The following is a 27140-nucleotide window of genomic DNA, read 5'->3' as shown; positions in this document are numbered from 1 at the left end:
AATTAACAACAGAGAGGTATAGAGGACTTTTAAGACATAAATAAATAAATCAGAATCAGCTTTATTTGCCAGGTATGCTTGAACACACAAGGAATTTGACTTGGTAAGCTTTGCTCTCTTTGTACAAGAATAAAAATAAAAATGAAAATAAAAATGAAAATAAAAATATTTTTTGTTCAGTTATTATTCTAATAACTAATTATCTGAAATACTTTTAATGTATTAAATAAAAATATTGTCGTCCATATATATACGCTTTAACCATTTTATACAGTCTATGGCTTTAGCCCAAGAGTTATCTATTTGTTGGAGTTTATGTTGGTCTCTGTTTGTCTTTTAATGTACTGTATTTTAAATTTTACCATTATTTATTTCTACAGTTTGTATTGTTGTGCAGCACTTTGTGAACCTTGTTGTTTTTAAAATTTGCTATATAAATAAAATGGATTGGATTGGATTTAGTCTATGAATTTCTAGTAATAATCATATCTTATTTATTATTGTTAATATTATTATTATTATTATTGATTATTTACTCCTTTTTTTTGGAGGACTGGCAAGCAAAAACTGCTTAAAGTATTGTGCTTAAATCATTAGGACAGTTAAAACCAGAACTTCATGCACTTTGTCTGTTGAGACAGAGATGTAAAGTTGAACATCATCGGCATGAAAGGGCATATTGACATTATGATGAGTTATTATTTTACTCTGACACCTCCTATCCAGACATGTTTTGATATATTTGACTCAAGCAGCATGACACAAATATTTGTATTCAACATTGTTTAATTGAACACCATCATAGAACAAACTTACATGTATCACATTGTCAAATCATAAATGTATGAATTGTCAAATTCAAATCACAGAAAGAATATCTTGTAACATCTCCAGAGTCGTTTTTATTGACATCAAACTACCACTGTCATTTTTCACGCAGGCTATAAATTTGTATTCAGACATAAAGAAAACAGGTCATCAGGCGAGGCGTGCTTCACTGCCTGGATTGCGTCGGCCAATCGCTGAAAGACTTCCACAGAAAAGGTAAAGGAATTTCAACCTCCATCTTTTTATTGCTCACTTTTAAGTACGGTGCTGTGCTTTGGGACGCCTGCCTAATTAAATCTACTCCTTCATTAAGTCCTCCGTGGAGGTGTGACTGCAAAATACTTATAAACTCATAGGCATTAGTGTTTACTCGCTCCATATTGAAAGCACTATAAACTTCTTGAATGTTCATTTTGGTCAGATCTTTATACTCGGACACAAATCTCTTCGCCTCTTCTATACGGCGTTCTGAAGACTCTAGAACGTTTGCATGGAAGGCTTCAATGTCAGGAGCAATTTCTGCATTTTGTTTTTGCAGGTAGTTCATAACTCTGTCGCCTTTTTCAGCAATCACTTGCATGAAGTCATTGACCGTCTGTAAAAGCCACTCAAACCCCCTGCGCATTAACCGGACAACCTGATTTAACGCATTCTTAGCAGCAGTCTCCAGTTTATCCATGATCTCGTTTCCATTCACAACAACCCCGGTTCCAGGTATGGTCAACTCTATTTCTCTGATGGAGTTAGAAACCTTCTCCAAGAGGCCGGCGAACCTTTGGGTTGCTCTGTCAGCAGCTCTTGTAACAGACCGACGAGCTTTCCTGATCATCTCCAGACCTGAGAGCTCCTCCTCAGACCCTGGCACGGGAAACTTAACCTTACCGAGGAACTCTGTGATTGCATCCAGCATGTCTAAAATCTTTCCTTCGCTGTGTTTCAAAGCGGGCTTTACCTCACGGGCTAACCTGTCCATGAAATCCTGCACATCTATGGACATCAGTCTGTCTGAAGCCTTCCTGTACATCTCTTTCCCTTGATCCAAAGTGTTTGTGATCGAATCCTGCAGCGAGTCAAAAGATAAAGGCACCTCGTGATAGGCTCGCTCTATGACATTGGACATTGTGTTTTTCAGCTTCATGCCTCCACGGCTGACATCAAAACCAAAGTGAGCCATGTGATATTTGTTAATGAACTTAACGACAGCATCAGTTATAGCAGGGATCTTCATTTTGGCCCCCTCGATGAAATCATTGAGGAAGTCCCAATTCCATGACATCTGGAACATCAACTTCTGGGAGTTCTTCAGCGTGGCTTTGGCCGTCAGAACATCAGTATCCTTCTCAGGAGAGGACTGAATTTAAAGGAAAGAGATAGGAGAAGAATATGCAGCATTAACCCGCATGTAAAATCAAACTAACTCTCTGTTGATAAGATGTCTTCACCCTCGTCTTACCAGGTATCGGCTGAACAGTTTCCCGTACAGCTGAGACGCAGACCTCCGCTGTAAATGCAAACCGAGGTAACCAGTGGAGGGCGAGGACATCGATGCGGTGATGCCATCTCTGCGGGAAGCGAAGCGGAAGTTCGCGTCTGCAAATGTTCTGCTGGTGATGTCGACATTCAGAGTGTGGCGAGACTCCCTTTAAAACACAAGACACAGTCGTTCATAAAGCTTTGTTAAAATAGATTTCAGATGGTTAGTTATGCAGAGAATTTGCCTCGGAGGAAAAATAACTTACATGGAATCAGCTGGAAGGGTTTGACGCTTCATCCTGACAAAAAAAGTTAAATTTAGTCAATAAATCTTCTCAAAGAGCATCACATATTAACTTTAATTAGACCAACCAAACCTCCACCCCATGAAGAATCAGCTCTCTCATTTTACTCTGTGTTGCTCTAAAAGCAGTCTTTTCTATTTCATGTTATATTTTGGGGGCTTTTTACACCTTTATTTCTAGAGGAGAGGACCGGTTCTCAATTGAGCACCGTCTCCGAACCGGCCCTGAAAGTGCCTCAGTTGAAAAGGGGCATCAGTGAATCTTGGTTCTACCTTGGAACCCGCCAAATGTGAGCAGCCTTTCAAGGATGAACTACTAGTGAACACCTTCATGCACAACAGGTGGTCATATTGTTATGGCTGATGTGTGCACCCTTAAGCCTTACTGTCATCGGCAGTAGCTCAGTATGGACTTGACTTGGGAACCGAAGGGTTGCCGGTTCGAGTCCCAGTATGGACGAAGTTTGGCAAGTGGACTGGTGGCTGGAGAGGTGCTGGATCACTTGCCTGGGCACTGCCGAGGTGCCCTTGAGCAAGGCACCGAACCCCCAACTGCTTGGGGTGCGCTGGTTGATGGCAGCATCCTCACTCTGACATCTCTCCCTAAGTGCATGTCCACTGCATGTGTGTGCATTGTATGTATATACCAAAAACTGTGCGTGTAGCATGACTGAAAAATAACACGAATGAAAAAAATTGAATTCCCCCCTGGGGATTAATAAAATACATTTCTTCTTCTTCTTCTTCTTCTTCTTCTTCTTCTTCTTCATCCTTTTGCAAGGGACCTTGGTGTTATTTTGGACAGGGACTTTAAGTTTGACAAACAGATAAGCTCTATTGTCAAAACGAGCTTCTTTCAGCAAAGACTATTAGCAAAAGTAAAGGCTTATCTTCCCAGAAACGATTTCGAGAGAGTTATTCACACCTTTGTTACATCACGCTTAGACTATAACTCTTTGTTTGTTGGTCTTGACCAGTCAGCATTGCGCCGTCTCCAGGTAGTCCAAAATGCAGCCGCCCGCCTGCTGACTGGAAAGAAACGGTGTGATCACATCAGTCCTGTCCTTGCATCTTTGCACTGGTTGCCTGTGGACTTTAGGATCCAGTTCAAGGTTTTATTAATTGTTTTTAAGTGTTTAAATGGTCTGGCACCGTCTTATTTATCAGATCTTGTACAGCCTCACAGTACTTCCAGAGCACTTAGGTCATCCAACCAGCTGCTCCTGGCAGTACCACAGTCCAGACTCTCTACTCGGGGAGACAGAGCCTTCTCAGTGGCAGCCCCAAAGCTGTGGAACAGCCTACCTTTCCAGGTTAGAGCTGCACAGTGAGCACTTTAAAACACTACAGAAAACCGATCTTTTCTCCTTGGCGTTCAGTCCCAGCTAAGCAAGAATCCTTGGCTTCTTACTTCTTTACTCTTTTTATTTCCTAAATTGAGCTCTTACTATTCTTTTATTGTTTTTATTTATTATTATATTTGTGTATGATTATATTGTATTTTAATAACTGTACAGCACTTTGGTCAACTGAGGTTGATTTTAAATGTGCTTTATAAATAAAGCTTGACTTGACTTGACCTCCATATAAACTTTATAGAGAATACACATCTTGATTTCAAAGCTTAGAATATGCAGTAAAGACCTACCTCAGGTTTTGTGTCAAAACGTGCTGCAAGTCGACGTTAACATCGCTGTGAATCAAGTTGCACTTCCCATTCAGACTGAAGAGTCCATTTTCAAATCCAAGCGTTGCACCGGCTGAGGGGACAGAAGCAGAAGAAACACATTTAACGTCTCACACCTTCACCTCACACACGACTACCTGATCAGATAAACGGCGTGTGTTCGAGTCTTACAGTTGAGATCGTACTCCAAGAAGATCATGGTGGAGGTACAGATGGAGGTGAGCGAGGTCATCAGGTTGGAGTCCTTCTCCTCCAGACTGGCAGTGGTTGAAACATTATAAATTGGGGAGTTGAGCTTGAAAGTGGCGCTGAGGGCTCCAAAGGCTGGGATGAACACACCTGCAGGCAGGTGCAGGCTGAAGTCAGGGATTTCAATCTTCTGCTCTGGGATGATGATGGTCGGGAGCTCAAAGTTTGAAATCTGAGTTGTGATTTCATCCAGGCTGATGGTGCTCTCTCCGACAGTGAGGGACTTTGGCAGAGAGAAAGACGACACTGTGACATCGTACTGGGGTATCTTGAATGACAGGAACGGCACTTTCCCCTGGAGGTACTCTGTGTCGATATCGTAGCTTGGCACTGACATTAACGGCAAGCCGGGCAGCATGATGTCAAAGGCTGTGGTGGTGATCACCTTCGGGATGTTGAGACTCTTTGGATCGATGGTGAAAGGCTCCACATGCAGGTTTGTGAACGGCAGGTCGAAGGCTGGGACTGAGATCGCAGGGGGGAAAGTCAAGTGATCTGGGACATCAGGGTTTTCCAATCGACTGTCGATGTTCCTGGCAGAGTTCGGGATTTGTTTCAACCAAGACGGCATCGCGATGTGAATCTCAGGGAAGCTCAGAGTGATACCGCCTTCAAATATCTGAACTGGTATGTTGAACCCGTGGCCGTCCATGCTCTTTGTGTAAACTATGCTGGAGGAGATGTTGAGGAATTGTAAGTCGTCCATATTTGTGACCTGATCAAACTTGAGCACATCCCAGAGCGTCTTCTGATAAACAGGAAGCTTCACTGACTTCAGGAAGGCGAGGTGGCCTTCGACAGACTCTGACAAGTCCATGCGTACCTCAGATTCATCATTGGACAGAACTAAGTCACAGGAATGGATGAAAGACGCCAGCTGTTCCTTCCCACTCATGGTGAACGACTGCTTCTCCGAGGTGACGTCGAGGTTGATGTTCTGAATGAGTCCCACGTGACCCAAACTACTCGGCTGAGCTGCATCAACGTTCAATGCAGCCTTGAGTGTTGCTAGCGGAACAAAATCTAGTTCTCCTGTAACGGCGTGCTTTCCATTTGTATTGAAAAACGCTAAATCAACATTGTTATTGCTCATGTGGTCGACTTTAGCGAACACACGGCGCAGGGAGACCTCAACAGCCATGTTTTCAATCAAGTCAAACTGGAAGATGTTGTCTGAGCTTCGTTTTTGTCTCCCCAGTTTGTCTGCGGTTGATTCTAAAGCAGTCCTGATTGTTGAACGCAGCCCATTGGCATTAAGGAAGAAACTGGCCTCATTTTCAAGAAGTCCTGCTGAGGTAAGACTGTTCAATAACGTGAGTTCAGACTTTCCTTTAGTTACGGTTTCCAGTGACACATAGGAGGTCAGAGCATCCAGTGCCCAGTTCATTTCCAGGTTTCCTTTACCCGCAGATTCAATCATAGGAATATTAAACATGTATCTGATATTTTTCTTAGATGCAACGCTTGGCTTGGTCTTGGTGTTTCCACTGAGTTCCTGAGTGAACTCCAGATTGAGGAACGGTAGATTGATTTTTGCAGAGTTGGCAACAGAAGCTTCCACGCTCCTCTTGGTGAGGCTGACGGCACATTCGTGGTTTGCTCCTACGTTGTCGTGCTCCAGGGACACGGTGGTGGCCAGTTTTATCCCTCTCTTGCTCGTCAAACTGGAGGTGCCATCGGCTTTTCCATTCAGGATGTTGAACACGGATGTAGAAAGGGCACTGAACCGAGCGACGATGTCAGGCTGGCTGTAAAGGCCTGCGTTAGCACTCAAGGTTATCACAGGTGACTTGAAGGAGAAGTCATAAGTCATGTTACCTAACGCTGGAACCACGATTTTGTTCTGGATGGCTGGCAGTGTGAACGTGGGAAGGCTTATTTCACTCAGAGTCTCTGGAACATGGACGACAGGAAGCTCCAGGGACGGCAACACCAGTGTGTACGACGGCACGGAGAAACCAAGAGCAGGGATTTTGAAGCTCGGTGTGCTGACCTCCTTGGGAACAAAGTAGCTAAAGGCCGGCATCTCGGCGCTGAAGGCGGACACCTCGATATTTAAGAGTGGTATCTTGTATCCTGGCACTCTGAAGATTCTGGGAGGCATGCCAGACGTGTCAATTTTGTGCTTGATATACTGCAACTTGGCTTGGTTGTATGAATCCTTCAGAAGTGCAACGGCTTTGTCTCTAGAGTCTTCAAACTGAACCTGGAGGAAGTGGCCGTTGTCTCTGATTGCGTTGTATATCGGCTCCAGGTGTAACTCAAAGCTGTGCACATCGGGGTTCTTTAAGTACTGAAGCTTCAGGTTCATATCGAAAGATTGTTGAGGAGTGGTGAGCAAGGTTTGCAATCCAGTGTGTTCCCACAGAGAGAGGTCTCTGACTTCAGGGGTGTTCACATTGAAGTACGGTATTTCTACCTCTGGGATGGATAGAGGAACAGTCAGGAAGTCTAGATTAGCCTCCCCGTTTGCTACAGCATGTAAGGAGATGTCCATGTTGTTGTTTTCTGCAGTAATGTTGTGATTGCACTTGTACTGGTTGAATCTTGCCAAACCAAAACAACTTGCACGCTGCTTCTCAGAGTTCAGAATCACACCACAATCATGCTGGAGGTCGACCTTCCCTGTGAGCTTCAGGGGGAAGAAGATCTTTGAGTTCACTTTGTTCTTAACATCGAGCCCAATTTCAAACGGGTGGGCGTTGAATGCCAGCGTGTTGGCCATGGAGCCAGTCAGGAATCCGGTGAATTCAGCATCATGAGAAGCTGCCAGTGCAACCTTCAGGTCTCCAATGTTAGCCTCTCCATTCAGAGTCATGACGCTCTTCTTGACGGACGGAGCTTCGGTTTCACATCTCGCTTCCACAGTTAAATGACTCAAGATGACCGATTCAGCAGTCAGTGATTTCTTTGACTTCAAGGCCTTGCAGTCGGTTTCTTCTTGGAAGGTTAACTTAGCGGTGTTAAAATCGACGTTGAATTCTACGTTGCTTTTGTGTGTGCCTTCGTCAGAGTAATCCAGAACGGACCACTTCCCGTTACCTGTAGTTTCCCCAATCACAATGATCCTTCCGGACTCCACTTTGGCTGCTACGTGCTGCTCCGCTGATGCCTGACTTGAGGCTTCAATCAAGGGGATTCCCAACATGTGGTTGTAGGTTGTGTCCACGGCTGCAGATATTTCGCTGTTCAATGTCAGACCCATACTGTTGACTAAGTCTGCTTTGTATATTTCAGTCGTGGCCTTGGTTGTAGTCTTGGAAGACGCCTCAGCAGAGGAGCCGGTAAGCGTCAAAGATCCTTCATGTTCAACGGAGAAGGCTTTGTGCGTGAGCTTCATTTGCTCCGTGAATAGCAGCTTCTTCATTCTGGGAGCTTCCAAATGAGCGGTGGCTTCAAAGTTGTACTCGAGGGGCTCAACGGTGGATTTGGCATCAGAGGTGATAGTGGCAGTGAACTGTGGGTTTTTCATGGAGGACGTTGAGTTCTCAATCCTCCCTATGGTGACCAGTGTGTAAATCGGAGAGGTCACCATGAACTCTCCGTGGAGTTTTCCAAAAACTGGGATGCAGATTTCACTGGGAACCTCGGGTAAGCGGATGTCTGGGATCGGGAGCATTGTGATTTCAAAGTCCTGCAGATTCAGTTTGGGGATGTTGACGGCGGGGAATGTTATCTCTGATAGAGTGACTTCAGGTAAGGAGAGGTCAGGGAGCTCAGATAGGTAGAGGACTTTTAGGTCACCGAAGATCTCCTCAGGGTCGGGCCACTGGACCTCAAAATCTCTGATGCTGTCAATGGTTGCAACTATGTTTGCTTTGAGTTCCTCGAAGTCGAGGGTGAAGCCAGGGAACGTGTAAAAGTTGAGGATGGTGAACTCGGGGACGGAGATTTGAGCGGGGATGCTGATCTCCTGCAGTTTGTTCAGGTTGATAGTGAACCCTGGAATAACGAGGTCAGTGAGGGGGACGGGGAAAGTGGGGACTTCGATCTCAGCTTTCTTCAGGGCGCTCAGAGCTTCATCGAGACCTTGTTTTATCTGATTGATGACCTCGCTGTCCTTTGTCATTTCTCTGATCTTCTCTATGAGTTGATCCAGTCGTGCAGAAACGTAAGCAACTATATTAGTGTAGGACTCGCTTGCTCTTTGAAGGTGGATGTACATTTCTTTTCTGATATCCATGTCAAGGATTCTCTGCCTCATGTCCTCCAGCATATCCTTCGCTTTCATGTGGATGTCATTAATAAAAGTGGTGTCCAGCACATCTTTTAGTCTCTTCAGAGCGTCTGCCACCTTTGTGTTTCTCAATCCCTCTAGATATGTGTAAAATGAACTTTGGACCTCCCTGAAAAACTCCCGCACAGCCTCTATTTTCTGGACAATCTCATACGTTTGAATCTGCTCATTGATGTAGTTTGTTAAGTCGGCAATCTTCTCATTGGTCTCGTCAACAAATGCATGGTAGTCAAACGCCTTCATCGACTTCAGCAGCGAAGAAATGCTTTCATTAAGCTCCTCGATGCTCTTCTTAAAGTCAATCGCTCTGAGCTGGTTCGTTGCACTCTGCAGAACGTCCATCATTTTATTATACACGGATTCAAAGTTGATCGATTTCAGAGCATCCACCATCAACTGCACCGTCTCATCTATTTTAAAATCCTTTATAAGAATCAAAACCTGATCCATTAAGTCTTTGAACTTATCATCCAGCTTGTATTTCAAAAGCAAGTCCCTGACGTAAGTATACACCGTGTTCAGTTTGTTGGGGATTTCGTATTCATCAATCCAGTTGACGATAACATCATTCATAGAATCGATCACTTTTACGACGTCATACGAGGAGATCTTAGAGGACAACTGCTCAGCATAAGCGGCCAAATCAATGGAGAGAAGAGAGTTCTTTAAATCTTCAAGAAACACGCTGATGTCGAAGTTCTTGATGAACTGTTTCACTTCAAACATCGCGTTTTTGATTTTATCCAAAATCCCGTATTTAGAGTCCAGCTCCTCCAGCCACGCGGCGCTGCTTTCAGAGAGCTTCTGCAGATCGACCTGTCGGATTATATCGTCAACCGCATCCAGCACTTTGACGAGCGACTGCCTGATTTTATACCCATCGTCCAGCTCCTGAAGCATCCTCTCAATCTGTGAAAGCACTTCTGTGATCTTGTCCGCGAGGTGTCCGTCCTTCACGTAGTCTTCGATCGTACGCATGAGGTCTTGAATATTGTTGACCATATCCGTCACTGTTCTTTCAAAGTTCCTTTTCAAGTCTTCCATTGCAATCTCCAAGTCGTCCATCGTTATCGAGAACTCGCCGATCAGATAATCCAGTGTTGCTTTTACTTGATCAACTTTCCCCTGCAGGTCCATTTCTTGTATGAAGTCGCTCACTTGCGATGGTAGTTGATCTAACTTTACTCTGAAGTCACTGATCAGTTGATCGATGTCTAAATTATTGATGTTCTGTTGAAGTGACTCCAAAGCTTGCACAAGCGTGTTCTTGAGCTGCTCGAAGGCAGCAGGGAAGCTCTCGATGAACGGGATCTCAATGATGTGACAGTCGCTGCTCTTGTCATACTTGAGGAAACCGGCCAGACCGAATTTCTGAACTTCTGGCGGTGATCTCCTCTCCCTGCTTAATTTGCTGAAGAAGTCTGTTAACACTTCTCCTGAAAACTCAAGTCCATTTTTCTCTGGATCGTTGTAGGCTTTCATGTCCTGGTTGTACGTGTGGTCGTTCAGCTTGGATTTCAAATTCCATGTCAGAATTTGGTCGCTCGGCGTCAGGAGGCCTTCAAATTTGTTTTCCAGAATAGTCGACGGCGTCCCGATATTGAGTTTGTGCGTGGTCGACACTCGGCTGTCATGTGAGTATGCAAAAGCGAGGGGCTCGGCTTTAAATAAGAACTTGCTGTACAGTTGTCCGGTGTGCTTCCCGTGTAGCTTCATCTCCCCGTCGCTGTTCACGAGAGCGTCGACCGTGAAGCTAAAAGGCAGCGCCATGGTGCGGACGGTGCTGTCGAAGCGCAGCGGCTCAGAGTTGACTCTTGTTTCACAGTTTGACGTGGAGGAAAGTCCAGCGAACTCAAGCTCACAGCTGTGACTGAGCTGTGCGTCCATTATGTTCCCCGACAGGCTGTTCTTCATCGTGCCGGCCAAGTTGGCGTAGCTGATTTCATAGGTGTTCTTTAAGTGGTTGTCGTCTCCGTAGGTTCCCTTCACACTTCCACTCAGATCCGCTTTAACTGGCTCGAGCTTAACGTGGCCTTCGTTGAACAAACTGGCGTCATACAGCTTCAAGTCGTTCGTCATATCCATGGACATCGCAAACGGCTTCATATCAAGCTTGGTGTCTTGCTTGTAGTACACGTCCTCGCAGATGAAGTTGTTCGACTTGGATTGAAAGGCGAGCGTCCACAGAGTGACGGCCAGTGAGTGGCTGTTTTCTGTATTCATCTTCCCCATTGATGCCACGGAGTTGCTGGCGAAGGTGAGACCTCTTCGGTTCACCAGAACGTCCATGTTGTTTCTCGTGGTTGCATCGTGAGCGTGGCCCTTCAGGACGGCGTATAAAGACGCCTCTGCTGCTGTGACTTTACCCTCGACGTTCAGCTCTCCTCGGCTCTCTTCAGCCAAAGCTTTAGTGACGGAGGACAGCGTGGCTCCATTACCGTCTATCGCCGCGTTGAAGACGTTCTCTGCTGTGATAGGACTGCACTGAATGCTGTTGGTCCCGCTTGTTGTGAGGCCATCCTTGGTCACCATGAGAGAAGCTTTGTGCAAACCGCGACCTGCGTCAGAGGTGAGGGACCCCTCTGAGTTTAACGCGAGTCCGTCTGAACCCAGGGATCCTGTTACCAGTGAGTACACCCTGTTTTTGTCATCATCCGCCTGGGACTCAACTCTGAGGACGGCCATTTGGCTGGACACACCCAGCTCCATTTTGTTATTGAGGGATTTACCCGCCATAGGTTTGGCCATCGCGTTGCACTTCAGAGTCAGCTGTGAGTCTTTGTACCTGAGCTCTGCTACATGCTTCAGGATGTCGTCTTGGGTGTTGGTTTTGGACACAATGTTCAACTCAGAGTTTTTGTACAATCCTTGAATCATGTTGTGAACTTGGATGAACGGCAAGTTGACTTTTAGGGTGGACTCTCCTCTCCCCTCTCTATCTAGCGGACGCACGTTGTAGCTGTTGGAGTAGGAGGAATTGGCGACAAACGAGCCGATTTTTAGGAATCCATCAATGGAGCCGTCTCCCTGCACCTCTTCTGAATCCAGATTGGAGATGGCTTGAGCGGAGTAGTGGAGAGTGGTTTCCAGGCCGAGTGGACTCGAGACTTCGATCTTGTAGTTGGCTCTTGCGTTCACCTTGTCTGTTACTCTCACGGATTCTGAGACACTGAAGCTTGTATCAACGAGACTGTGGCTGAAAGAACTGTTCAGAAGATACTTGAGATTTTCATCAGCGCGTCCAGACATCATCCCCATTCCTGCAAGCAGAGAAAAATATGATCAGTAACACTCTACCTTTATCTGCACTACATTTTAAGAATTGACACTTTTAAAAGATACTTACCTTCAAGTTTGTACGACAGCAGGTTGAAAGGTGATTGGGCGATGGCCTTGTACTGCACAACGCAGCTCGGGACATCAACAGTGTTGTTTCCTCCAGAGATGGAGCCTTCCCAGCTGTAGAAGTTGCTGTTGATCTTAGTCGACGCTTCAGCCAGGCCGAAAAGAGGGACAGTGAAATCTAAAGTAGGCGGGACTGTGAATGACGGGATGGGGACGTTTCTGGCCGGGACGTAAACGCCGATCTGTGGTAAGTCTATGACGGGTATCGGTAGAGAGGTCGGGATGTTCAGTTCGTCTGACTTTTTGCCTCCATGAGGAAGAGGAAGAGAGATCGTCATTGTATCCTTGTTGAACTGGTATCGGAACAAGCTGTCGCTGTGGGGAACAAAAACAAACATCATCAATGAGGTCTAATGTTCGGATTTTACCTTTGAAAATGTATTTATAAACATTTAATACATAAATGTCAACTATAGATGAGTAGTACGGTGGCCCTGAAGGTGACACAAACATTTCATGAATGTTAGAAACATTTCAATAAACCTTAAAAATATGTCATGACACCTAAAAACATTTTTAAAAACAAAAATATTTCACAAAATGCAGAATTGGTTAAAGGAACTGAAAAAATTTGAACATAACACACATAAAAAAAATGATTTCATGCAAAAATATTTCCCAAAATGCACAAAATCCAAATAAACTTTTGCCGAAGAAGACAAGCATTTTAATAAATGCTTAAACATTTGAACAAATGAAAAAAAATTACAAAAAGCAGAATCTTGAAAGCATTTTGCAAGATTGTTTTGCATTTTTAAAAATATTTTCTGCAGTTGCAATTTAGAACAATAATAACTAAAATTTTTCAATTTAATTTAATTTAATTAATTTAATATATTTTGTATTTTGCAAATCATTTTTGGGTTTCAAGAATATTTTTATGCATTTTTTTGAATTATTTTTTGTTTTCAGTAAAATAATTTTCATGTTTATTAAATAATTGTGCAGTTGACCTTCAGGGCCACCGTACATTGTGAAATCAGAGGACAGTAATGTAGCTGAACTGCTGATTTTATGTTTAATTAATAAGTTGAAAGTTAAGTTTTAAAAGCATGAATGTTGAACTTACATCTGAAGGAACAGTTTCTCAGGCAGAGCCGGCAAAGTGAGGTCTGAGATGCTCCTCTTACTGCGCAGGTTTGCGAGGTAGGGGATTTGTTGGGTCAGTTTTCCGAGCCATATGTCTCCAGCCTTCAGGAGGACATGAAAGTAAACAACATTTCAACTCAGACAAACATTTGAAACAAGAGAGTGTGCAGACATGCCACGTCTAATTTGGCCTTTCTTTGTTTTGTCTAAAGTTTACAGTACATTCCTAAGAATATCCTCATCAGACGTACCTCGATTCCTTTGGTGACAATGTGACGTAGCTTCATGTCCGTCTTTGCCACCTTCTGGTCCAGGATTTGATCAATGAGCTGTTGCAGCTGCCGGTGATGATCTTCAATATTTGGGATCAGCTTCTGAATCTCTGAATTCAGGTCTGATTTCAGTTCCAGCTCCAGTTTATTGTCATCTATTCAGAGGCAAGTCCAAAATGTAAATTCTGCACATGTATAACTGAACGTCTGAAATCTGTCCCACATGTTGAGGATGTGTTTGGTGGATGACAGGTTACCGTATCTGAGCGTGGCTTTCTGCTGAGAGGACGTCTCAGGGAGGTTCATGACTGTCTCTAAATCCAGGATCATGCCCTCATCCTTCTTCAGGGTTGCAGTGATAGAGGCGTCGCTTTGCATAGAGGGAAGGACCATCTCCAGCTGCAGCATGGCGTCCTTCATCATGTCGAGCCTTACATTCAAACAAAAAGGTGTTCGGTGAAAAGGTGAAAACAACAAGTGTTTAATCAACAAGCTCAAATCATCAGGTGAACTGTGTGTACCTGGTGCGTCCGATGAGAGTCAGCTGTGGGATGTTCTTGTTGGTGACATCGATGGTGATTCCTCGCATCATCTTCCCTTTAGCCTCACTGTCGGTCACAGCCAGCTTGATGCCGGCTTCCACGTCGTAGTCGGGAATGACGACCTCTGTGCTGACAGTGTTCTTGTTGTGGTTGTATTTCAACGATGCAGAGACCTCTGATGAATCATCCCCTGGTAACAGAAGAGATTCAACCCATTAGATTACATTTCATCTCAAGGAACAGTGACAACAAATGTCTCTAGATATTAGAGACAAGTGCCTACGAAGACGTTTCTTATCATGCTCCAGCTGGAAATCTACAAGAAGAACCAATCAGTGAGGTAGAAACAGAAGCTAATATGGCGAAAGGTGTGCAGAAGTTTGCGTTATCTACATTTTGAAGAGATAATGTCAGGGGGGGTGCATTAAAAGTTTGCAGGCCTTTAGTGAGGCATTTTCTTCCTCCTTACTTTATCCTCTCTGGGAACTCAGCAGGAAATATTGTGCACACATGAGAAAGCTGTAATCATGCACGAAATATCTGCAAGTTTTCAAGATGGGCTGCATGTGTGATCCAGAATTTTACACTTCTTCCTGCAGCTCCTGAGTGAAACCTTCAGGTGAAGGTGATTACCAGAGATAACATGTAGACACAGATGTAGTATTTCGTTTAACACACACCTTCTGCCTTCAGAGAGATCTTCAGAGAGTCCACTTTGTTTCTTCCCTTCTTCCCCTCTCTGAGAGTCTCTTTAGTGATGGTGGCGGTGTACTCGGACACTTCTCCTGTGGGCTCGATTTCAAGGGCAAACCTGGGAAAACAGAACAAGTTTAACTTCATGCTGCTTCCTACGACGGAGGATTAGGGACACTTCAAGAGAGAAACATAAATTGAGAAGAAGACGAGAATAAGATAGTTATCTAAAGTAAAATTTGGTCATAGTCGGGAGTCGAACCAGCGACAGATTCAATGAGGACTACATCCTCTGTACACGGGGGGCCTGCACCTGTCCCTACAGTCATGATTTTATGACTATAAAGTCATTGAAGAAAAAGTCTTAAATTTGCAAGAATAAGATTTAATCCTTCAAAAATAAAGTACTGATTTCATGAGAGGAAAGTTTTAATCCCTTTGAAAAATCTGCATGTAAAACAACATATAGGGGTATCCAATCACATCACTAACAGGAGGTAGGAAGTTGCAAAAGCTTGCACAGACTGCAAATTAGCTGTCTTTATACTTTATACTCTGAATCTCATTTTTTTTCCTCCTGTAACGTGGCCCTGATACTCTGCGGTAGCTCTCTACTTTGATCAGGTTGCTGTCTACAAAGTTTAAACACTGAAGTATTGCATTAGGACAATTTAAAGATCAGTTTGAAACAGCTCCAACACACATTTTGGCTTCCAAAGCTGACAATCTATACCATAAAATTCAGAGTTTAAGATTTATTCTTTGCATCTTCTTGCAGGATTTTAGGGTCATTTAAATACACTTTAAATCAAAAGTGTCACATCTCTGTTTCAACTTCAATCTTCAAATGTGTCATAACGTCACCTGCTTTCTCCTGTCAGAGGGAAATACGGGGCCTGGTCTGTGGAAGACGCGTTGGAGTATCGTGCAGTTGTGCAGAGTTTCAGACCACTAATGAGCGGCTGGCATTCGGATGAGTCGGTCCTGTCCTCATCCAGAGACGGCAGGACTTCCGTTTGACCGGAGGAGACGGACAGCACCTTGTTGCTGTTTTTAAAAAAGAGAGAGGAGAGTTTAAAAATGACTCTGGAAAGTAATCGGATGCTTCCTGTTTGAATCCATCTGAAAGAAAGACCGCCAACCTGAAGCTGAACAGCTGAGTGTTTGACTTCGGAGCAGGGATGGACAGCTTCATCTGGTTACTGTTCAAGGTGACTTCAGCATTGAGGGAACTCTCGTGATGCAGATTAGTGTGCAACTCCAGCCCGGACTCCACGTAGTCCGGGATGTGCACGCCCATCTGTGTGATGAACTCGAGCCCGACTGAAGGCTTGAAGGACAATTTAGCCTACAAGGACAGAGAAGACAGAACAGCTGAAACTCACAGAGGAGCTGCAGTTTTATTTTACAGGCAAACTAAGAAAATAAAATACAGCAAGATAAAGAACACAGAAACTTACCATTCTACTGTTGTCTGAGCGAGACAAGCCTCCTTTGGCTCCGGGTGCAAACACACCTGACAGGGAGAACTTCAGAGGGAAGCCCGAGGCCGTGGGCAGAGAGAAGGCGTTCTCCATGAAGATGTAGTGAGCGAAGACTTCATTCTCAGTGCCGGATGTTAACGCAATGAGGGCCTGTAGGAGGGACAGGAACAAGCTGAGTATCACCTTTGGACCAGACTGAAATATTAATATATTTTAAGACTTCCTAAGTACTTCCTGGTTGGTATCTCTGCGCTGTGATTGGCCAGGAGAGGAAGTAGGTCAAACAGAGGACGGTAACCCAGAGACCTGATTTCTTGTCCCATTTAAAACACAAAGTAAACACCGGTATTGATTTGATCATATTTTTCTAAGGGATGTTCTACAAAGTCTGAAGGCCTGGTTACAGATTCATAGGTATGAATCGTTTGGATCATTCGTGCTAGATTTGTCTCCTAAAGAAGAGATCTGAATACATCCTCTCCTTGTTTTCATGTCGCCAATAGAACAAATGCAGTTAAACTTCCCATCTTGAAGTCCTGTGACCTCACTCTTCTTCAGGAGTTCTACAATAGGATGATTTGTAGTTTTTTGTTGAAGTAGAACTACGTTTTTTTTTGTGTTTGTTGCAAACTTGACACCAGGACGTCAAAGATCTTACATTTGAAGGCAGCATCCGGAAGAAAATATGGTAGTACATGGACAGGCTCTCAGTCATCTTTCTCATGTCGCCGGGCGCGATGTATCCGATCTCGTTCCCCAGAAGCTTCAGGTAGGCTATGGCTTCTGGTTTTTGAGAGAAACGAACGGTATCCAGAAGCTTCTGGAAACTGGAGGTGATATCTGAGAGGAGACCCTCCGGGACCTGGAAAGGTGAAACGAGAGTGTGTGTAAAATCCTGAGCAGGTTTTAAATTATTACAACACAGGCTGAGATATAAAAAAGCCCAGTTAGCATGATTGACTTTATATAAAGATGGATGGTGTAGCTATGTTTCCTCCAGGAGAACAAAAGTGAAGCCAAAATACCCCATGCAACATGCACTGACATTTCTTATGCTGACGTTTTTTGGAGCAGAGTGTGTGAAGCATCAGTCCCATCTGAGGCAAGCTTCAAGACCTAAACCTGGGTGTTTTGGCTTCACTTTTGGGGAACTGCCATCTCTCACAGTAAGAATAAATAAGCACATGATCTGTCCGTACACTCCTCACCTGTCTCTTCATTCTGTCTTTGTTGGGAGCGATCCTGTCCAAAGTCTCTCTGAGCGCCTCAGCTTTGTCTCCAGCCCAGTAAACCACCTTAGAGACGGCATCTGGAAAGAAACCCTCCTCTCCAAAGAGAGCGTCAATCGTCGGTTCAAATCCTGTTCCCTCAACACCGACCTTAAAGGGGGAACATTTTGATTCTTTAATAATCCTTACAAAGCTTTACGTGTCTGTTTTAACCTCGAAATAAGGAAGTGAAGGCGTACCTCAAAGAAGTCGTATTCGTAGTCAAACACCTTCAGAGTGGTCTCCAGCATCACCTCCTTCGGTAAGGTGTTCACGTTGTCCAGGATCATGTTGCTCTGCACCGAGCCCAAAGGAGAGTCCAGTTTGCGGTTTGCTGACATGCCGTTAACTTCTATGTAGTCCTGCAAGGCGCGCTCAGAGTACTCTATGACTCTTTGGGAGGAAGAATAAAGAGTTTAGTGTGACGGCACAGAAGAACAGCATCCCTATTTCATTTTACAAGATATTCAAAAGATTTATCTCTTCAGAGGATTTATCAAAACAGGTTTACAAAGTGCTTTACAAATAAGAAGGACACTAAAAGACAGGAAGATAAATAATAAGAAATTAAACAATAATGGAAGAATACAAACAAAAAAAGATAAAACATTAAAACAATCAAAAATATAAATATATAAAAATATAAAATATATTTAAAAATAAAAAAGTATGAAATACATATTTAAAAATTAAGTATATAAAAAGTATATAAAAATATAAAATGCATTAATATAAAAAGTATGTAAAGTACAAAATATATAAAAATATAAAATATATAATATATAAATATATTTGAAAAATATAGAAGTATGAAATACATATTAAAATATACAATATATAGAATTATAAAATATATATAAAAATATAAAAGATATTTTAAAAATATATAATATATTTACAAAATATAAAAGTATGAAATACATAATAAAGCATACAAAATATAGAAAATATAGAAATATAAAAATATATATAATATATTTAAAAAATATAAAAGTATGAAATACATATTTAAATATACAATATATAGAAAATATAAAAAATATATAAAAATATAAAATATATTTAAAAAATATAAAAGTATGAAATACATACTAAAATATGAAATATATTGAAAATATAAAAAGCATATGAAAAATATAAAAAATATGACATCCAATTATAAAATGATAAAATCCTGCCAGTGATACTCCCTAAAAAAAGATTAAAACCTCTTGAACACGCTAAGGTGACATCTCCTGGAAAAGCACATCGATAAAAAAAAGAAGACATAGAAATTAAAAGACAGCTCACTCTTTCATTTCTGGCGTGTTGGATTTGAGGATGTTCTTCAGGTGGGAGATCACAAAAGTTATCAGCTGCTGATCCTTCACGTTCGCCAAACTGTCCACAGCGTCTTTGACCAAGTCCTGGTCTGGGTTCTTCATCAGGAGCAGGTAGGCCGCAATACGTTTCTCCACAGGGCTCTGAGGGTCTAGGTAAACTCTGGATAGAACACCTTTGATCTGCGGGGATGAGGGATACACGACAGGTTTTTAATGTGCTTTAATAAATGATGAGAACAGAAATGTAGGAGTGAAGCAAACGTACCTCATCAGTGGTTTCCATCAACCTCAAGGCCCGAAGAGCTGCCTTCTGATTGGACAATGGGATGTCTGTTTTCTGAGCACAGCGCAAAATCGACGACACCAGACTGGGGCTGACATCCTGCATGGCTTTACCCATCACACCAACAACCTAGACACGAGAGAACAAGTGTCAACATGTGACACCGATCCTCCAAGCTGGAAGTGAAGTCATTAAAACGCCTGAATGGTAAACATTACCCTCAGCACGAGGAAGGACAACTCTTCAGGGTCAGCGGGGAAGTCAGAGAACGTGTCGAGGATTTCTCCGGAGCAGTCATTCAAAAGTGTTTCCATGAACTTTGACACGTCTGAGACCAACGGAGTGGCCTCTCCTTCATGGAACCTGGAGAGCAGAGACAGAGGGAGAAAACATTTACATCATGGTAATTACCGGCTTAAAGGTTTAAAATCTCTGGATTTGTAAAACTGCAGCTTTAGTCAGAAACGTGAAATGTGAGTTTACGTTAAAAACAGTTCATGCGTCATGGCTTCATCTCTCTCTGTACTCACTTCTTGACCGTGTTGGCGAGAGCGTACATGATCGCCCTGCTCTGTTTGTACTCAGCCATGCTGAGCATATCTCGCACTCGTGCAGCATCCGGGTTCCCCTGCAGACTCAGCCCGTAGACCAGAGCGTCCACTTCCCACGACACCCCGTTAATGCTCCTGATGATCTGCAGGATGCCGCTGGTGCACTCTGGAGTCCCACACTGGAACAGGGCCTGCAAGGTGGGCCAGCCGGAGATCTTCATCATATCAGTGACAGTCGGGCTCAGGGTCTCGTTCCTCAGCACGCGCAGACCGGACACCAGCTTATGGAAGAGACTGGTCCTCTTCTGTCCCTGGTCTGTGCTTCCAAGATCCACCAGGTCCCTCAGGGTGCTCAGAACAGCGTCCTTCGTCTGGACCGGGGCTTTGTCATCGGGGTCTTCGAAGTGGAGTGGTTTGCTTTGGCTGGGGTTCACATCTGATTAATGACAATTTAATATTTACTGTTCCTGTGAATAAAGTTCTACTCTGCACATCAATCAGGTCATTCTTGGAGAGAGGACCAGTGGACCTTATTAAACAGGTATCAGTAATAAATCTTAATCATAAGCTCAAAATGATCTCTCACCAAACACTCTGTTGTTGATTCTTTTTGAGTTCTGGAAGCTGAGATCCTGGTTCACCACTGATGATAGTCCGTTCTCTCTGCAGGGCAGATCAGAAGACAATGCAAAGAGGTTCACAATGTTTGCGTGTGCCTTATATACGAGGATGAATGCGCTCTCGTGATGACTTACTCGTGGGAGAAGGGCAGGTAGGTGTGTTTCTCCTCGCACATGGCTGTCGTGACGTGCTTTCCTTTGTTGTCAAACTGGTAGTTGCAGGTTTGTGTGCTTGAGATGAGTTTAGACAAAGGGCGATGCTGGAAATAAAAGCATAATTTAGTCAATGTTTGTCAAAGTAAATGTTGTAAACCTTCTCCTCTAATGTTATCTGCTCTAACACTGACATTAGAGTGCATCGGTGAAGCTTGCTGAAGTCCCTTCAGACTGAGCTGCTGTTACATGATCCCTGTCCACACCTTTGATTAAAGCTTTATAATTCAGAGAGAGGGGCTGGTGGGGTGGTTGCCCTTGATGCATTTGTTTAAGCTGTTGTCAGACTTCCAAAACAACAAACTGTCTTTATCAAAGTACAATTTTCACAACTGAAGCTTCAAAAAACGGGCAGCAGTGACGATCGGAAACTTAAATGGTCTGGATTAAACTTGCAAGAGGTCGTGTCACACTTCTCCCCCTCTGCAGAAGTCTATAAAAGTGCAACAGAAGCTTCTTCACACGCAAATTTTCCAGGTGGGCTGCACGTGTGAGCTCTGTAAGGATGTGCATGCAAAATATTATATAGCGGGGCATCAACATAGCAGCCAGCCATCTGCTCTAAAGTGAGAGATGTGGATTGCAGAAGCGTGCACAGGATGCCCTCAAGATTCAGAATCTAGATACTTGTGATAATCTGGTGCTGAAGTGCTAAAAGATTGAGTATTCAGTTCATCACTAAGCATTCAACCATTCAGACGTTATAGAGACTAGTACTCATGACTCACCAGTTTCTGCAGCAGGGCCAGAGGGCTGCTGGCTGACTCCCTGCTGGTGAACTGGTCACAGTCGGGCAGATTTCTGGACACGCTCACGTCTGTGGCGATATCCCGTCTCTCGTTTACGTTGTAGTTGGACAAACACTGGCCATGCACCGTGCTCTGAAAGGGAACAACAAAAACACAGAGATAATCAGAGGTGAGATTAAAGCTGGAGTACCTGAGCACCTCTGTTACCTGCAGTAACACTCCTCATTCAGAGAGAAGCCTTGTGTGGTGAGTGTGTGAGGAGATACTCACCATGAGTTTGCTCTGGCTGTCCTCCAGCAGTGGCACCATGAGCGCTGAAATGATTCCTCTCTTTATGTTCAGGATGTTGACCGACTCGTCCGTCTCAGGGAAGAGAGCAACGCCGTCCTCCCCGGAGAACTTCAGAGGGTTCCTGTGCAGAGAAAACACATCATGTTCTCTTTCTTTCATCTGACTTTAACCTGCATCCTGATTCTGGACGCTTTCCTCACAGGTTTTATGATTCTCAACCTCGTGTCCTGGCCCCAATCAGGGTTGCAGGATGATTTCTGAGGGACACCAGATAGTTGTGGATAAAAAACTCTGCAAATGAAATATGAAATATGATCTCTTTAGTGCTGTTTCAGACTGACTGCATGCCTTGTGAAGGTGAGGATCTGGTTTGTGCACCATCATGATATTTTGCAGCATGCAGGATATTACTGTTGGGGGTCGTGACTCAGAAAGGTTGAGAACTGCTGACTTAAAAAATAATCCTATACTCCTGGTTTCACTGTAGACTTTGGATCAGCTCACATCGACCGGCCCCTGAGGACCTCAGCCTGAGAGCAAACATGTATAGAGTTTACATGAGCCTCTACAGTTCAGATAACTAACGGCCTGAGTCACCGTCTGATGAAAACCTGGATGATCAGGCCGAAAAAGACTTTGATATCTTGGGGGAAGAAAGTTTGTGGTTTTTCTGCACAATAAAAATAGAGATGATGTTTGTACTAACTTCTCCATGGCAGCCTGGAAGGCGTCAGAGCCAGGGGCCTGGGTGTAGACGGGCTGGCCCTGCGGATCCATGACGGACACCTCGCTGAGAGCACAGTCTCTTGTGTGCATGATGAATCTGCACATCTGAGGGACTTCGATCTCGACCTAAAGACATGTTACAGCATTTACAGGATCAATAGAGAGCCTGACAGGACACTCTGATAAGAATACTCTGTTATCAGGTGAACTCTCAAAGTGGGACATGATCAGTGATGTACCTGACAGGAGACTTTAGGGCCGTTCCTCAGGTTGGAAGTACCCACCACCCCGTTTCTGCTCTCTGCCGTGTACTGGTACAAATACCTCCTATGGGTCTTGAATCTGGAGCCCACTGCAGTGCAATAAAAGTGTTACATCATTATTCAAACTCATTATTATTATGTCATGTCAAGCCTTCAAAGATGAGGTCATGCTCCTGTATTGAACCTATAGGGTCTCTCTGTATCTTTAGGTCACAGTCAAAGCTCCACATCACCACGACCTTTGCACCCTTTGTAGAAAACTAAATGTTCTTTACAGTGAACATCTATTGTGCTGAATCCTAAACAGAACAGAGCAAGAGTCCACAGGCTGCCGCTATCTCTAGAAAGAAAAACAGGTCATGTGTTTATTAGTTCAGCAGAGCCACCATGCATCGATCCGTCAGCAGGTCAATGTGTCTGTTTGCATCCACACACCAAACATCCACCCTACGCACTCACACACACTCAGAGTCATGAGTTTCATTAAATTAACATCATCTAAAAAAACATCCTTAAAGGACGTTTTTATTTCTATTTGAACCAAAAAGGAACAAAAACACTCTCATTAAATCCCCTGATGAGGACGTTTAAGGATTATTTCCTGTGAAAATGCGACTGATGTGTGGATGGACACTTACACAGACATGTTGAAGTTGGTTCGATATCTTCATTGGCATCTTCTGCAAAACAAAACATCACACAATCACATTAATTACAAACAACGGTCAAAATAGGAGACATTTATGGACGTCAGGAACTTTCTGTGTGCGTTGATTTTGGCGCCCCCTGTGGACAAAGCAATATCTTTTACCTCTTTGTTCTGTAAAGGCTGTTTTCTGACAAACATCTCATCCTGCTTTCTTTAAATGTCTAACATGCAACTCAAATGAATCTTCAGTGTGTCTGCAGCATCCTATTAATCTCCTCTTTTAACAAGTTTATAAAACAACTAATGAGAAATGGTCGCTCCTCTCTCTGGGGGTCTATTTAGCTTTTAGAGGTTATAAAGAGAAATCAGTATTAATCTCACTCAAAATGAATGTAGTTTAAATGCTAAGCAAAAATGTTGTATTTTAAAATGACACATTTCTGTTTTGTCTTATTTTTGTAGCAATATTCTATTTTGTCCCTTTTGGCACACCATAGTTAAGCTGCTGTGTTGTCTTCCTGCTTCCCCCTGTGATGGACAAAAATTTAAAATAATGACATCTGCACTTTTGAGCAGAACATTTTACTTTGAAAAATAATAAATCAGATGATAAATCAAACATAATCTGCACTTTGTGTCAAAATCAATTAGAGTATGATGAAGTACTTTGAGTTTGAGCTAACACCTACAAGCTAACGTACAAGTGCAGCTGATTACCCACTCTCTTGCCTCTCCTGCTTCCAGTTCGAACACACTCAAGCACAATTTCTTTTTTAAATTGAACCTTTATTTAACCAGGTTGGTCCCACATATGAATGTCCAGATGTACTCATTTATCAAACACAAATTAAAACAGCTTAGTCAGCTTAGGTGTGCAAGTTATAGCATTGAAGAGGCTAATTTTAGAAGACATAAATGGAAAATATGAGAAAATTAAACATGCAGTTAAAAATTTAATTAATCCAGTTCTCCCTTTGGTTATCTTTAATTAATATAGACAATAATAATGTTGTAACATTTTGTAATTAAGTTTTTTTTTGTTGGTTTGTTTGTTTTTATTTTATATGTGTATATATGTGCATATATAATTTTTATTTATTTTTTCCTTAGAATTTCTTTAATTGCATTTGTGTGTCTTTGGAAATGATTAAAAAATTCAATAAACATATTGTTTAAAAAATATAATTAATCCAGTTGAATTTTTGAAATCCAGTGATTAATCATGATTAAAATAATGAATAATTTGACCGCCCTAAGTCTTATACAATATTATATAACACATTAGCCCTTTCTCTTCAGGCTCCTTTATTAACAATGATTTTTTTAAGTGTTAATTTGGTATCTTGTGGTTTTAAAATAAAAGACATACAACAACATTTACATTGTAAGGATTATCTAAGCTCTCTGCTGCTTTTTTTTTTACTATATTTTCAGATTCTCTGATGCAGATTTTGCCATTTTTCTTATTGAATTATTTTTTACTTTTTGCTGATTGTAAAAGCTGATGAAAGAAATGCATAAAAACGCGATTTACTTTAAATTTATTGTAAAAATATGTAAAAAAAAAAAAGAGTTTTAAATGTTTTTCTGCAAATTGAGCAACAATTAAATATGATTTAGAAAGCTGCTCAATAAGTTGATTCAATGCACCAAAAAATGCACAAATGTTTTCACTAAAATGTTAGATCTTAAAAAGGATTAAATGAGTAAAGGATGAGATTCAGAATTAAGGAATGCCAAGTCAAAACATGGTTAATCCTTCCTGCCAATTTCTAAAGCTGCAGTTTTTTGTTTTTGATTCATTTATTTTTAGATTTTTTGTTGTTTTGTATCACTCCAGTATTTTTTAAAGTACTTCCTGACCTTGTGCTGTGAAAGGTGCTATACCAAATAAACTTTACCTACTGTAAATGATGACACATGAATAGAGACTAAAAACTACAGTTGTGCTCATAAGTTTACATACCCTGGCAGAATTTGTGATTTTTTGGGCCATTTTTCAGAAAATATGCATGATAAGAGAAAAACTTTTTTTTCACTCATGGTTAGTGTTTGGGTGAAGCAAAATTTTTATCAAACAACTGTGTTTACTCTTTTTATATCATAAAGACAACGGAAACTACCCAAGAAACCATACGTTCTGTCAGGGTATGTAAACTTATGAGCACAACTGTATTTGTCTGCCTGTTGACTATCATCTATAGAGACCTTTCTCCAGAGGACCATATGACGTAATCTCTTGTGTAACACCTTAACTCTTCCCTCCCTGATTAGTTAAGAAAACCCTTAATAAAGTTGTCACCTCACAAATTAACTTGTTGAAAGTCTGACAGTATCGTCACAAACTTCATGAATCTAATCCAGAGTTGTTTCCTACTTACGAGCCAGTGTGTAGCTGCTCAGCAGCAGTAACAGACACAGCCTGCTGTAACCCATCATGGGTGAAAGAATAATGTTCCTCTGTGTTCCTCAGCTCTCAGTCTCCACTATCAGAACTTCAGCCTCTACCTTCATCTTTTATAAAGTCCCTCTCTGCTGTCCCTCTGTAACCCAGCCCAGCTAGCCTCAGAGGTACACAGACCGCCTGAGGGGACGCTCCAAAGTTCAAACTCTGACTGAAGAGCAGAGGATTTATATCCGTCTGCAGACCTCAGATACGGGGACTCTCATTGCTTTTGTGTCAGAGCTATAAATCAGTCAGACTTTAGAGTGATAAAAATCTACTTTGTGTTTTTTCTTTCTTTGACTGAAGTGAAATGATGGCTCAGTCACTCTTCTGGTCTCAACATCTTTTACTAAAGTTTGCTTTCCAGAAGACACTTTTAAAGGGAAGATCGTAAAGTCTCTGATCTGACCGTCTTAAAGTGTAAACAGGATGAAAGTGAGTTTAAATTAGGGATAAGATACAAGGGTAGGACTTAAGCTAGGGTACCATCAAGAATAGAGCTGTTATTATTGAGGCAACATTTTATCACACTAAGTCTTCAGTGGACATTTTAATACTTTTATGTTAAAATGAAAATATTTCAAGTATTTTTCTTTTCTAACTTTGATAATCTAATCATTTAAGAAAGCATATCTAAAAACCTTCAAGTTTCATTAAATCACCATTCAAACAGATTAAATTATGTGTATTTCTTAGTGTAGTTCAGAACATGCAACCACAAATCATGGAGAAGACTGCTGACCTGACAGCTGTCCAGAAGACGATTATCAGCATCCTCCACGGGGGGCCAGCCACAGAAGGTCATTGCTGAAAAGCCTGGCTGTTTGCAGAGTGCTGTATCAAAGTGAAGAGGACTGCTGCCTGGAGAGGGATATCAAGTGGAGTCCATTCAAGACCTTTAGAGAGCTTCACGAGGAGTGGACTGAGGCTGGTGTCTGAGCAGAAAGAGCCACCACACAGACGTTGCTGTCACATTCTTAATATTAAGACACTCCTGAAGCAGAGACAACATCAAGAAGAGTCTCACCTGGGCTCAGTTTCTCAGTGGTCCAAAGACACAGAGTGAAGTTCCTGCAGCCTGTGATGATCTGCTGGTGTTGGTCCTCTGTGTTTTAGCAAGTCAAAACCCAACGCAGTGTCTGACAGGAGATTTTAGAGCAGTTCATGCTTCATCTGCTGACAAGAGATGCGTTTAAGGAACGGCAAGAGAAAACATAACAAACAGTATTAACAGTAGTAACTGTAGTAACAAAGTATTTTGGCTTCACATCTCACACCAGGAGGAGATGGAGATGACAGCCAAAGATCTGCCAATAAAATAACAGGTCACTCCTCTATCATATCATGAACATTTTTTAAACAAGATGCATCTTATTCAATTTTTAATAAATAGTCAAACTCTGGAAAAAGGTTGTAGAGTCACAAAGATGGACATTTCATCGTTGGGGGACTCTTCAGTGAGTAATCTAATATTATAACCAAAATAAAACGTGCAA

The 27140-nt window shown here is 42.4% G+C and overlaps 1 protein-coding gene across 1 annotated transcript; it reads right to left on the bottom strand.

The window, feature by feature from the left end:
• Positions 1-771: 771 nt before the first annotated feature.
• On the bottom strand, positions 772-25634 carry apoba (apolipoprotein Ba). Its single transcript, XM_034675453.1, has 29 exons — positions 25580-25634; positions 23188-23229; positions 22526-22638; positions 22267-22412; positions 21540-21681; positions 21249-21401; positions 20443-20567; positions 20274-20350; positions 19667-20123; positions 19355-19499; positions 19119-19265; positions 18822-19033; positions 17732-17924; positions 17472-17642; positions 16922-17125; positions 16240-16413; positions 15922-16127; positions 15644-15826; positions 14767-14897; positions 14066-14276; positions 13802-13974; positions 13524-13699; positions 13253-13374; positions 12125-12498; positions 4464-12038; positions 4254-4365; positions 2568-2600; positions 2282-2468; positions 772-2179 (listed from the first exon to the last, which is right to left on the bottom strand). The coding sequence occupies exons 1-29, from the start codon at positions 25632-25634 to the stop codon at positions 995-997; spliced, it is 13224 nt and encodes a 4407-aa protein (XP_034531344.1). The 3' UTR covers positions 772-994.
• Positions 25635-27140: the final 1506 nt, after the last annotated feature.

The sequence above is a fragment of the Notolabrus celidotus genome, chromosome 22 (genome assembly GCF_009762535.1).
Source record: "Notolabrus celidotus isolate fNotCel1 chromosome 22, fNotCel1.pri, whole genome shotgun sequence".
Lineage (NCBI taxonomy): Eukaryota > Metazoa > Chordata > Actinopteri > Labriformes > Labridae > Notolabrus > Notolabrus celidotus.
Note: the sequence above shows the minus strand (reverse complement) of the source record. Positions and strands in the feature narration are given on the sequence as shown.

Excerpts from the sequence above, each read along its gene's own strand:
- apoba (XM_034675453.1), bottom strand. The coding sequence starts at position 25,634 with ATGGGTTACAGCAGGCTGTGTCTGTTACTGCTGCTGAGCAGCTACACA. Across the intron at positions 21,402-21,539 it reads ACAGCCAGAGCAAACTCATG|AGCACGGTGCATGGCCAGTG; the intron begins GTGAGTATCTCC and ends GTTCCCTTTCAG. Across the intron at positions 17,643-17,731 it reads ACGAATACGACTTCTTTGAG|GTCGGTGTTGAGGGAACAGG; the intron begins GTACGCCTTCAC and ends TCCCCCTTTAAG.